Below are 12380 nucleotides of genomic sequence, written 5' to 3'. Positions count from 1 at the left end.
GTGCGAGTCTGATTTATTATAAAGCTTTATGTAATAATACGTATAAAGTTCTCCCCGTTATTAAACACCTTCCTGGACGCGGCGTCCGCAGGATCAGTTACCGTGGACCAGACTGACGAAGAGCGTGAGGCAGCTCAGGGACAGGACGCCGGTGGTCACCGCCTTCAGGAGCAGCGCCGTCCAGCTCCCCAGCAAGAAGACGTGCACGAAGCAGCTGGAAAGAGAGGAAACAGGTCACTACCTCTGCTTGCTGGGAGAGGACGGAAGCAGCACATCTCTCCGCCACTAAGCTGCTGCAGAACATCGCCCCATACTCACTCCAGCAGGAAGGCCTTGTACATGCTGAGCCCGAGCAGGACTGTGACCGGAAGACGGAAGTGAGCGGGGAGATCGTAGCGCGTCCACATCCAGACCAGGGCCGCCACCGCCATGTAGTGCACCTGACAACACCGAGGGGTACAGAGGTCAGGAAACAGAGCGGGCGCGGGGCCGCTAACGCAGGACTCGGGGTCTTACCAGGCTGATGTTGGAATCGATGCTCATCTGGACGTATTTCCAGTCGAATTCAATACCTCGGGCGCCGACCCAGAGCGGGAGACACCTGCGACCAAACGAGACGGCATCGAAGAGGGAGAAATCATTGCCTCTCGTCAGCGCCAACCAGGAGGTTACATCTGAAGGGTAGCGCCAAATGTGCGCTGACTGCAGAAGTTCAGGTGCACGGCCCCTTTAAATACTGGTTTTCACGCACGCTTACCTCGACATGACGAGCTCCGCGGTCGCCCAGCCCATCGCGGCCACCATTATCTTGTACTCGCCTTTCCCTGCGTTACGAGACATCACCAAGTGCAAACCCAACAGGTCCGCCAGGTCCACCGTGGCCTTCATGAACTCCTGAGAAGTGGTAATGTCCCGTCACTTACTGGGCACTCACACACATCAAGCTGCAGCCATTATGTTATTCTCCAGTCACCTCCAGAGCTGCATTCACAATTCTGTTATGTCACGTATTATTCTCCAATCACCTCCAGAGCTGCATTCACAATTCTATTATGTCACGTTTTATTCTCCAATCACCTCCAGAGCTGCATTCACAATTCTATTGTCACGTTTTATTCTCCAATCACCTCCAAAGCTGTATTCAGAAATCTATTGTCACGTTTTATTCTACAATCAATTCCAGAGATGCATTCACAATTCTATTATGTCACATGTTATTCTCCAATCACCTCCAGAGCTGCATTCACAATTCTATTATGTCACATGTTATTCTCCAATCACCTCCAGAGCTGCATTCACAATTCTATTATGTCACATTTTATTCTCCAATCACTTCAAGAGCTGCATTCACAATTCTGTTGTTATGTTTTAGTCTCCAATCACTTCCAGAGCTGCAACCAAACTCTGTTATTTCACGTTTTATTCTCCAATCACTTCCAGAGCTGCATTCACAATTCTGTTGTCATGTTTTAGTCTCCAATCACTTACAGAGCTGCAACCAAATTCTGTTATTTCACATTTTATTCTCCAATCACTTCCAGAGCTGCATTCACAATTCTGTTCTCATGTTTTAGTCTCCAATCACCTCCAGAGCTGCATTCACTCTTCTGTTAAGTCATGTTTTATTCTCCAATCACCTCCAGAGCTGCATTCACAATTCTATTATGTCACATGTTATTCTCCAATTACTTCCAGACCTGCATTCACAATTCTATTATGTCAAATTTTATTCTCCAATCACTTCCAGAGCTGCATTCACAATTATGTTGTCATGTTTTAGTCTCCAATCACCTCCAGAGCTGCATTCACAATTCTGTTATGTCATGTTTTATTCTCCAATCACTTCCAGAGCTGCATTCACAATTCTATTATGTCACATATTATTCTCCAATCACCTCCAGAGCTGCATTCACAATTCTATTATGTCACATGTTATTCTCCAATCACTTCCAGAGGTACATTCACAATTCATTCTCCAATCACTTCCAGAGCTGCATTCAGGATTCTGTTATGTCAGGTTTTACACTCCAGTCACCTCCAGAGCTGTAGTCACAATTCTGTTGTCATGCTTTAGTCTCCAATCACTTCCAGAGCTGCAATCAAATTCTATTATTTCACGTTTTATTCTCCAATCACTTCCAGAGCTGCATTCACAATTCTGTCAGGTCACGATTTACTCACCAATCACCTCCAGAGCTGCATTCACAATTCTGTTCTGTCATGTTTTATTCTACAATCGCCTCCAGAGCTGCAATCACAATTCTGTTATTTCATGTTTTATTCTCCAATCACTTCCAGAGCTGCATTCAATTCTGTCAGGTCAAGTTTTACTCTCCAGTCACCTCCAAAGCTGTATTCACAATTCTGTTAAATCACGTTTTATTTTCCAATCACCTCCAGAGCTGAATTCACAATTATTCAGGTAATGCTATTTACTCCAGTAAAATCCCACAAGGCATTCACACTTCTGCTATAATATCTCATCTCCTAGTCACATCCAGAGCTGCTTTCTTAATCCTTTTATGTCATGGCCTATGCTCCATTCCCAGCCAGAGCTGCAATCACAATTCTGCACTTGTGTCATTTGTATCCTCCAGTCACACATAAAGCTGCATCAAAAGGAGGATTCATGAGACGTCTACTGCTTGCAGTGTCGTCTCCCACAGCTGAGAACCATGGGCAGAAACCTGAAAGCATATAATCCCGAGCGCAGCTCCGGATGTGACTGGAGGAAGGATTTGCTACACACGATCTGATACTATAATGCACTGATCGCCAGAACAGGCGGAGTGACCCCATGATGGGATGAGGAGCCTGAAGTGTCTCACCCCAATGAAGTCGTAGGCGCCGGCCGCTCCCTCCCAGGTCGGGAAAAACGTCGCCAGGAAAAGCATCTGGAAATGGAGAGAAATGTCGGCAGTGACCGGAATCGGTGCCCCCCGCTGCACTGACCGGAATCGGTGCCCCCCGCTGCACTGACCGGAATCGGTGCCCCCCGCTGCACTGACCGGAATCGGTGCCCCCCGCTGCACTGACCGGAATCGGTGCCCCCCGCTGCACTGACCGGAATCGGTGCCCCCCGCTGCACTGACCGGAATCGGTGCCCCCCGCTGCACCCCAGCATCATAGACAAGACCGGCCGCCCACATCCAGGAACTATGCTGCCCATGCAATGATGACTGGGAAACCCCGTCTACTCCCCGCCATCAATGTGCCATGTACAGCCTGACAATGCCAGTGGTTTGTTACTGCGGCTACAGTGCCCCCATCGCCCCAACATCATACTCGCACTGCCAGGCTATGCTATCCACCCGCTGTGACACACACCCACAAGGTCATCCTGCAATCCCTGCACCCTCTTCCCGCAGTCATGCTGCCCGCCTGGGACCACCTACACTTTACAAACTATCCCAATCAATGTAGCCTGCCTCCTGTGTGACAGATTACTACACCCCCCCGGGCTCCCTGCAGCCGTCTGTGCCACCTGTCACTGCACCCGCTGGCACTATGCAGCCAGAACCAGCCGTATTACATCTTGCCCTGGGACCACCCTGCTACTTGTGCCCTGCAGTCCCTGCTCCGTGTCCAGCTCCCTCTATTACTTCTACCCCTTGTACTATTTACACTTATTACGTTACACCAAGTAATGGTGACATTGTGCTCCCTGCCCACCATCCTCCTCCTGTGCCCCCACTACCACCTGGCATACTGCTGCCACCTTTGCCAGCCCCCTCCACCATTACTTCCACCATTGGGGTCAGGTCCTATTACTGCAGACACTGGTGCTATGTAACCTATAGTGCCAAATGCAGGATTTCTATCCCTGGCACCAGCCTCACTGCGCCGCCTCTGTCACTGCGATCCCTGGCACTAACCCACGTACCACCCTCACTGACTGCACTGCCCCCAACCACCGGTGCCATTGTGCTCCTCTACCTCCCGCACTGCCCTCTGTGCAGCCCCCACACACTACCTCTACCCCAACCAGTGATGCCATTATGCAACCCCCCACCATGATGCCCACCCCCTAGCAGTGCCGCCCCTGACACCAGCACCCCCCTCCCCCGCTCTCTCACCTTGCACAGCTGCACACACAGGTAGGTGGCTCCGGCTTGGACACATCTCCAGAAGGCGCTGTACTCCGACCTGCAGCACAGACACACAGTGAGCCACGGCCCGGGCCCCGCGCCTCCTTCACAGACCCCCGGGGCCCAGCAACCTCCTCACAGACCCCCGGGGCCCAGCAACCTCCTCACAGCCCCCCTGAGGCCTCGCACTTCTGTCGCAGCCCCCTGCGCCTCCCTCACAGCCCACCCCCCCCCACCCCGGGGCCCCGCACCCTCCTCACAGCCCCCCCGGGGCCCCGCACCCTCCTCACAGCCTTCCCCTCCACCCCGGGGCCTCGCACTTCCCTCACAGCCCCCTGCACCTCCCTCACAGCCCCCCGGGGCCCCGCACCCTCCTCACAGCCCCCCGGGGCCCCGCACCCTCCTCACAGCCCCCCGGGGCCCCGCTCCCTCCTCACAGCTTTTTCCCCGGGCCCCGCTCCCTCCTCACAGCTTCTCCCCCGGTCCCCGCTCCCTCCTCACAGCTTCTCCCCCGGTCCCCGTCCCTCCTCACAGCTTCTCCCCCGGTCCCCGCTCCCTCCTCACAGCTTCTCCCCCGGTCCCCGCTCCCTCCTCACAGCTTCTCCCCCGGTCCCCGCTCCCTCCTCACAGCTTCTCCCCCGTTCCCCGTCCCTCCTCACAGCTTCTCCCCCGATCCCCGCTCCCTCCTCACAGCCCCCCGGGGCCCCGCTCCCTCCTCACAGCCCCCCGGGGCCCCGCTCCCTCCTCACAGCTTCTCCCCCGGTCCCCGTCCCTCCTCACAGCTTCTCCCCCGGTCCCCGCTCCCTCCTCACAGCTTCTCCCCCGGTCCCCGCTCCCTCCTCACAGCTTCTCCCCCCGGGCCCCGCTCCCTCCTCACAGCTTCTCCCCCCGGGCCCCGCTCCCTCCTCACAGCTTCTCCCCCGGTTCCCCGCTCCCTCCTCACAGCTTCTCCCCCCGGTTCCCCGCTCCCTCCTCACAGCTTTTCCCCGGTTCCCCGCTCCCTCCTCACAGCTTCCCCCCCGGTTCCCCGCTCCCTCCTCACAGCTTTTCCCCGGTTCCCCGCTCCCTCCTCACAGCTTTTCCCCCCCGGTTCCCCGCTCCCTCCTCACAGCTTTTCCCCCCCGGTTCCCCGCTCCCTCCTCACAGCTTTTCCCCCCCGGTTCCCCGCTCCCTCCTCACAGCTTTTCCCCCCCGGTTCCCCGCTCCCTCCTCACAGCTTTTCCCCCCCGGTTCCCCGCTCCCTCCTCACAGCTTTTCCCCCCCGGTTCCCCGCTCCCTCCTCACAGCTTTTCCCCCGGTTCCCCGCTCCCTCCTCACAGCTTCTCCCCCGGTTCCCCGCTCCCTCCTCACAGCTTTTCCCCGCTCCCTCCTCACAGCTTCTCCCCGGTCCCCGCTCCCTCCTCACAGCTTCTCCCCCGGTCCCCGCTCCCTCCTCACAGCTTTTCCCCGGTTCCCCGCTCCCTCCTCACAGCTTCTCCCCCGGTCCCCGCTCCCTCCTCACAGCTTCTCCCCCGGTCCCCGCTCCCTCCTCACAGCTTCTCCCCCGGTTCCCCGCTCCCTCCTCACAGCTTCTCCCCCGGTTCCCCGCTCACTCCTCACAGCTTTTCCCCGGGGCCCCGCTCCCTCCTCACAGCTTCTCCCCCGGTCCCCGCTCCCTCCTCACAGCTTCTCCCCCGGTCCCCGCTCCCTCCTCACAGCTTCTCCCCCCCGGTTCCCCGCTCCCTCCTCACAGCTTTTCCCCCCCGGTTCCCCGCTCCCTCCTCACAGCTTTTCCCCCCCGGTTCCCCGCTCCCTCCTCACAGCTTTTCCCCCCCGGTTCCCCGCTCCCTCCTCACAGCTTTTCCCCCCCGGTTCCCCGCTCCCTCCTCACAGCTTTTCCCCCCCGGTTCCCCGCTCCCTCCTCACAGCTTTTCCCCCCCGGTTCCCCGCTCCCTCCTCACAGCTTTTCCCCCCCGGTTCCCCGCTCCCTCCTCACAGCTTTTCCCCCCCGGTTCCCCGCTCCCTCCTCACAGCTTTTCCCCCCCGGTTCCCCGCTCCCTCCTCACAGCTTTTCCCCCCCGATTCCCCGCTCCCTCCTCACAGCTTTTCCCCCCCGGTTCCCCGCTCCCGCCTCACAGCTTTTCCCCCCCGGTTCCCCGCTCCCTCCTCACAGCTTTTCCCCGGTCCCCGCTCCCTCCTCACAGCTTCTCCCCCGGTCCCCGCTCCCTCCTCACAGCTTCTCCCCCGGTCCCCGCTCCCTCCTCACAGCTTCTCCCCCGGTCCCCGCTCCCTCCTCACAGCTTCTCCCCCGGTTCCCCGCTCCCTCCTCACAGCTTCTCCCCCGGTCCCCGCTCCCTCCTCACAGCTTCTCCCCCGGTTCCCCGCTCCCTCCTCACAGCTTCTCCCCCGGTTCCCCGCTCCCTCCTCACAGCTTTTCCCCGCTCCCTCCTCACAGCTTCTCCCCGGTCCCCGCTCCCTCCTCACAGCTTCTCCCCCGGTCCCCGCTCCCTCCTCACAGCTTTTCCCCGGTTCCCCGCTCCCTCCTCACAGCTTCTCCCCCGGTCCCCGCTCCCTCCTCACAGCTTCTCCCCCGGTCCCCGCTCCCTCCTCACAGCTTCTCCCCCGGTTCCCCGCTCCCTCCTCACAGCTTCTCCCCCGGTTCCCCGCTCACTCCTCACAGCTTTTCCCCGGGGCCCCGCTCCCTCCTCACAGCTTCTCCCCCGGTCCCCGCTCCCTCCTCACAGCTTCTCCCCCGGTCCCCGCTCCCTCCTCACAGCTTCTCCCCCGGTCCCCGCTCCCTCCTCACAGCTTCTCCCCCGGTTCCCCGCTCCCTCCTCACAGCTTCTCCCCCGGTCCCCGCTCCCTCCTCACAGCTTCTCCCCCGGTCCCCGCTCCCTCCTCACAGCTTCTCCCCCGGTCCCCGCTCCCTCCTCACAGCTTCTCCCCCGGTCCCCGCTCCCTCCTCACAGCTTCTCCCCCGGTCCCCGCTCCCTCCTCACAGCTTCTCCCCCGGTCCCCGCTCCCTCCTCACAGCTTTTCCCCGGTTCCCCGCTCCCTCCTCACAGCTTCTCCCCCGGTCCCCGCTCCCTCCTCACAGCTTCTCCCCCGGTCCCCGCTCCCTCCTCACAGCTTCTCCCCCGGTTCCCCGCTCCCTCCTCACAGCTTCTCCCCCGGTTCCCCGCTCACTCCTCACAGCTTTTCCCCGGGGCCCCGCTCCCTCCTCACAGCTTCTCCCCCGGTCCCCGCTCCCTCCTCACAGCTTCTCCCCCGGTCCCCGCTCCCTCCTCACAGCTTCTCCCCCGGTTCCCCGCTCCCTCCTCACAGCTTTTCCCCCCCGGTTCCCCGCTCCCTCCTCACAGCTTCTCCCCCGGTTCCCCGCTCCCTCCTCACAGCTTTTCCCCGGTTCCCCGCTCCCTCCTCACAGCTTCTCCCCCGGTCCCCGCTCCCTCCTCACAGCTTCTCCCCCGGTCCCCGCTCCCTCCTCACAGCTTTTCCCCGGTTCCCCGCTCCCTCCTCACAGCTTCTCCCCCGGTCCCTGCTCCCTCCTCACAGCTTCTCCCCCGGTCCCCGCTCCCTCCTCACAGCTTCTCCCCCGGTCCCCGCTCCCTCCTCACAGCTCCCCCGGTGCTCGGTACTCACAGGCCGCTGCATTTGTACGTGATGAAATACGGGAAATAAGCCAAAGCGAAGCAGTTACCGAAATGAAAGAGCGTCATGGCGACCAGTGACCACGGCCCGGTCACCACTCAGAGGCCAATCAGAACCGGGGCTCCGCGCCTGTGCAGTGTAGGATCAGCTATCTGAGCATGCGTAGGATGTGACAGAAGTTGAAGGGGGGGGGCGGGGGGCTGTCTTTTCTATGAGCATGCGCAGTGACTATGTGCGCTGTCAGTGACCTCTCGGCGTGCTTCTCGTTGTATTTTGATCACCCAGTAAGGAAATGGTTAATACTGTTTAGGACAGAAACGCTGAACTGCGCCTGCGCTGTAGTTAAAACGGGGCAATCCAGTGTCCTGGCGCATGTGCAGTGGGGTGTATGTGGCTGTCAGTCTCCGCTCAGCTGCTGCGTGGTTGTGTTATGGGAAGTGAAGGGTTAACAGAGGATCATCAGCTGCTGAACGTCCATGTATGGGGTCGGGGTTCAGAATATGGCAGGGGGTCTCCATTTTGCCAGGATGTCAATCACATCCTTAAAGTCCTCACCCCCCCCCCCTTTATCCTGCAAATATCACTCCCTTTAACTGCCCATCCTGTTGTTTTACGCTCTGGCTGGGCCCCTTGTATTTATACCGGATCAGAGCATCGTTTCCATCATTTATTTATCTACATGTACACGCCCCTTTAAATTCTTGAATGTTCTCTTGTAATGATTTAAGGCACAGCTAGAGCTGCATTCATAATTCTGCTGGATTTTTGTCAGCACTCGGCCTGCTGGAGCTGCCCCGTGGTCTGTGCAGAACATTCTCTTGCTTCGGTATGTTGTGGGAGGCGTCAGGTTACTACAGGTGTATCGTTAATCTTCATTATTATAACTTGTCCAGCAGAATATTGAATGCAGCTCTGGCTGCGTCATTATTAATATTCCAGCAGTATGGGTAGTCTTAGTAATGAAATACAAAAAAGTAAATTGCGTTGCAGCTCGAAATGATGCCATCTCCACCGGCGCAAATCATGTTAGTCTTAACGGATCTACCTCATCAGTCAGACTGAGATCAGGTGTCGTAGTCAACAACCAGCAGAACACCTTGTTGCAAAGCGTCAGGAGAAGGACCGCTAGCTGCAAAAAATATGAATAATAAAAGTGAAGATGATTCAATGTGACAACTAAACACAAAACTATCTTGTGGAACCGCCATGGGGTCAGACACGATGCCTCTCGGGGGGCTATCTATGAAGAATAGACAGAGAACAGTAGTGTCCTGAACCTGTAGCCCCAAGGTGTTTTTATACATAAGACAACACTAGTATTTTGAATAACACATGGTAGGTAGTCATGTTACATATTTTGTATTAGGGTCTAGAGCCTTCACATTACACCTCTATATCCTCTCATCAAGCAAATTCCTAAATTCTTTGTGACACTAAACAATACAAAAAAACTTATGTTTCATCATAAAACTATATAATTTGGGGGTTCCCAGAAACTTTTTTTATACAATCTTATGGAACAGCCATGGGGTCACCGTATACCCCAATACCCATTAATAAATGAAAAACAATAAAAAAAAAAAACACATGTCACTTTGGAGGTTACCCCATCCAGTGACATAGTAGCTGAAATTGTGATCATGGATATAACCAGCAGGGGGCAGGAATGCAGGCTGGATTGTATCACTAAATTCTACTGGATGTTCCAGCTTCAAAAGGAGAAATGTCATAATTTGGGGAAAATAATACAAATACCATGAGTCTTCCTTGTAGGACAGATGAGTCTTGCCAAGCTCTCAATCTGGTTTCCTTTTCACTTGGATTATTGTGAACTTGACCTTAGGGTAATGAGAAGCCAAATAAAAAGTTCACAACTTTTAGGAGAGCGAGTTTGAGACCAGTGCTCTATGTAAATAATATACTTTAAGAAAGAGAAGCCATGGGGGCAAGTGTGAGGCAAGTGCTCTATGAAATAGTATACTTGAACCCCTTTTGGACATCGGACATAATATTCCATCCCTGAGCCTATTTAACCAGGGACAGAATATTAGGTCTGAGCTTTTGCCCATGCACACGGGGAGTGTGCGGGCAATCGCCACCAGGTGCCAGCCTGCAAAAAAAAAAATGTCCAATAGTGGGACTACATAAAAAGTTATAAAAAAGTTTAAAAAAAATTATTTAATTGTAAAAATTAAAAAAAAAAAAAATCTATCTCTAAATAAATATTTGAAAAAAAACAATAAAAGTACACATATTTGGCATCACCGTGTCCGCAACAACCCGACCTATAAAACTGTCCCACTAATTAACCCCTTTAGTGAGCACCATAAAAAACAAGGCAACAAGCAATTCTTTATCATCATACCGCCGAACATAAAGTGGAATAAAACGCGATCATGAAGACAGATATAAATAAACATGGTACCGCTAAAAACATAATTTTGTCCCGCAAAAAACAAGCTGCCATACAGCGCCATCACTGGAAAAATAAAAACATTATTTCCCTCACAATAAAGGGATGCAAAAATAATTTTTTCTATAAAATAGTTTTTGTGTAAAAGCGCCAAAACATAAAAAAATATATATAAATGAGGTATCGCTGCAACCATACTGACTCGAAGAATAAAGATGCTTTATCAATTTTACTACATATGGAACGGCATAAACGCCCCATTCCGTCAACCACAGTTTTGTGCACTTCTGAACAAAAAGGACACTGCTGAGCAGAAGCCAGGCGGAGTCCAGAGTAACTCTGCTGCCTCATTATAGTGAATGGATCCCTCGGGGGATTCATCTGAATCATGTCAATCGATTTAGATGGAAACGCCGATGTAAGTGCTCAGCATAGAGTGCAGGATAAATCTAATATATAAAGCTGAATGTGTGTGTGTATGTGTGTGTGTGTGTGTGTGTGTGTGTGTGTGTGTGTGTGTGTGTGTGTGTGTGTGTGTGTGTGTGTGTGTGTGTGTGTGTGTGTGTCCGGGATTGGCATCTGCACCGTCGCAGCTACAGCCACAAAATTTTGCACAGTGACACGTCTGGACCCCGAGAGCGTCATAGGGTATGTTGTGAGGTGAAATTTTAACCCCGCGCTTTCCAATTCACCAAACAATTTTGCCCCTGTCTACATAATAGGGAAAAGTGAAAGGAAAAGTGTTGGAGGCAAATTGACAGCTGCCAGATGTGAACAAGGGGGACTTAAAGAATGAGAGCGATGGCGCCAAAGAGTATATACCGTACAATTGCTAAGGTGGGGCCCCGACATGGGATACTCACCATACACGGGGATATGAACACACACACAAAATGCGCCACACACTACCACGTGTTTGAACACATATTACCCTCAGCACACATTTCACCACACATACACCAACCTCGCCACATAAAAGTCGAAACACAAAAGTCGCCGCTCAAAACTCGCCACGCGCAAAACTCGCCACATGCAAAAACTAGGCTCACGCAAAACTCGCCACAAGTGCAAAACTCACCTCATGGAAAACGCTCCACACGCAAAACTTGCCCACGCGGAAAAATTGCCACATGCACAAAAGTTGCAACACATGCAAAAGTTGCCTCACACAAAACTTGCACATACTCAAAAGGCACCACACATAAAACTCACCACGCGCAAAACTCGCCATGAACAAAACTTGCTGCACACAACTTGCTACACTAACCTGTCGCATGCAACTCGACACACAAAAAGTTGCTACACGCATGTCGCCACACAAAACTCATCTCACAAAAGTCGCTACATGCATGTCGCCACACGCAACTCAACACACACAACTTGACATATGAAACTCGCCCTAAAACACACACAAGTCTGGTATTATCCTTCAAAAATAAAAATCTGATTAATAAGCAGACAAACTACAAGAGCAACAAATGTACCATATAGGAAATACAGCAGCTGTCAGTCACATGACCTGTCTATTATGTGTATGTGTGAGCTAATATATACTGCCAGGGGGAAGGGCTTCCTGTTGGCTGGGGATTTATCAGGCTGCCAATTTATCTTACAAATACTGAGGTAAAAATACTGAGCAAATAACGTGTGAACGCGGTCTAATACAGGAGGAGATGACACACAGATATATACTATATACAGGAGAATATGACACAGGTATATACTATATACAGGAGGAGATGACACACAGGTATATACTATATACAGGAGGAGATGACACACACATATATACTATATACAGGGGATATGACACACAGATATATACTATATACAGGAGAATATGACACAGGTATATACTATATACAGGAGGAGATGACACACAGGTATATACTATATACAGGAGGAGATGACACACACATATATACTATATACAGGGGATATGACACACAGATATATACTATATACAGGAGAATATGACACAGATATATACTATATACAGGAGGAGATGACACACAGGTATATACTATATACAGGAGGAGATGACACACACATATATACTATATACAGGGGATATGACACACAGATATATACTATATACAGGAGAATATGACACAGATATATACTATATACAGGAGGAGATGACACACAGATATATACTATATACAGGACAGATTACACAGGTATATACTATATACAGGAGGAGATGACACACAGATATATACTATATACAGGACAGATGACACAGGTATATA

The 12380-nt window shown here is 53.0% G+C and overlaps 1 protein-coding gene across 1 annotated transcript; it reads right to left on the bottom strand.

Annotated features, from left to right (window-relative positions):
- Positions 1-9: 9 nt before the first annotated feature.
- TMEM147 (transmembrane protein 147) lies at positions 10-7861 on the bottom strand. The gene is made up of 7 exons (XM_069741658.1): positions 7707-7861; positions 4077-4146; positions 2829-2894; positions 758-894; positions 517-601; positions 319-440; positions 10-214 (listed from the first exon to the last, which is right to left on the bottom strand). The coding sequence occupies exons 1-7, from the start codon at positions 7781-7783 to the stop codon at positions 94-96; spliced, it is 678 nt and encodes a 225-aa protein (XP_069597759.1). The 5' UTR covers positions 7784-7861; the 3' UTR covers positions 10-93.
- Between the last annotated feature and the right edge of the window lie 4519 nt (positions 7862-12380).

This window comes from Ranitomeya imitator, chromosome 10, assembly GCF_032444005.1.
Source record: "Ranitomeya imitator isolate aRanImi1 chromosome 10, aRanImi1.pri, whole genome shotgun sequence".
Lineage (NCBI taxonomy): Eukaryota > Metazoa > Chordata > Amphibia > Anura > Dendrobatidae > Ranitomeya > Ranitomeya imitator.
Note: the sequence above shows the minus strand (reverse complement) of the source record. Positions and strands in the feature narration are given on the sequence as shown.

Excerpts from the sequence above, each read along its gene's own strand:
- TMEM147 (XM_069741658.1), bottom strand. The coding sequence starts at position 7,783 with ATGACGCTCTTTCATTTCGGTAACTGCTTCGCTTTGGCTTATTTCCCG. Across the intron at positions 602-757 it reads GCGGAGCTCGTCATGTCGAG|GTGTCTCCCGCTCTGGGTCG; the intron begins GTAAGCGTGCGT and ends GTTTGGTCGCAG. Across the intron at positions 215-318 it reads TACAAGGCCTTCCTGCTGGA|CTGCTTCGTGCACGTCTTCT; the intron begins GTGAGTATGGGG and ends CTCTCTTTCCAG.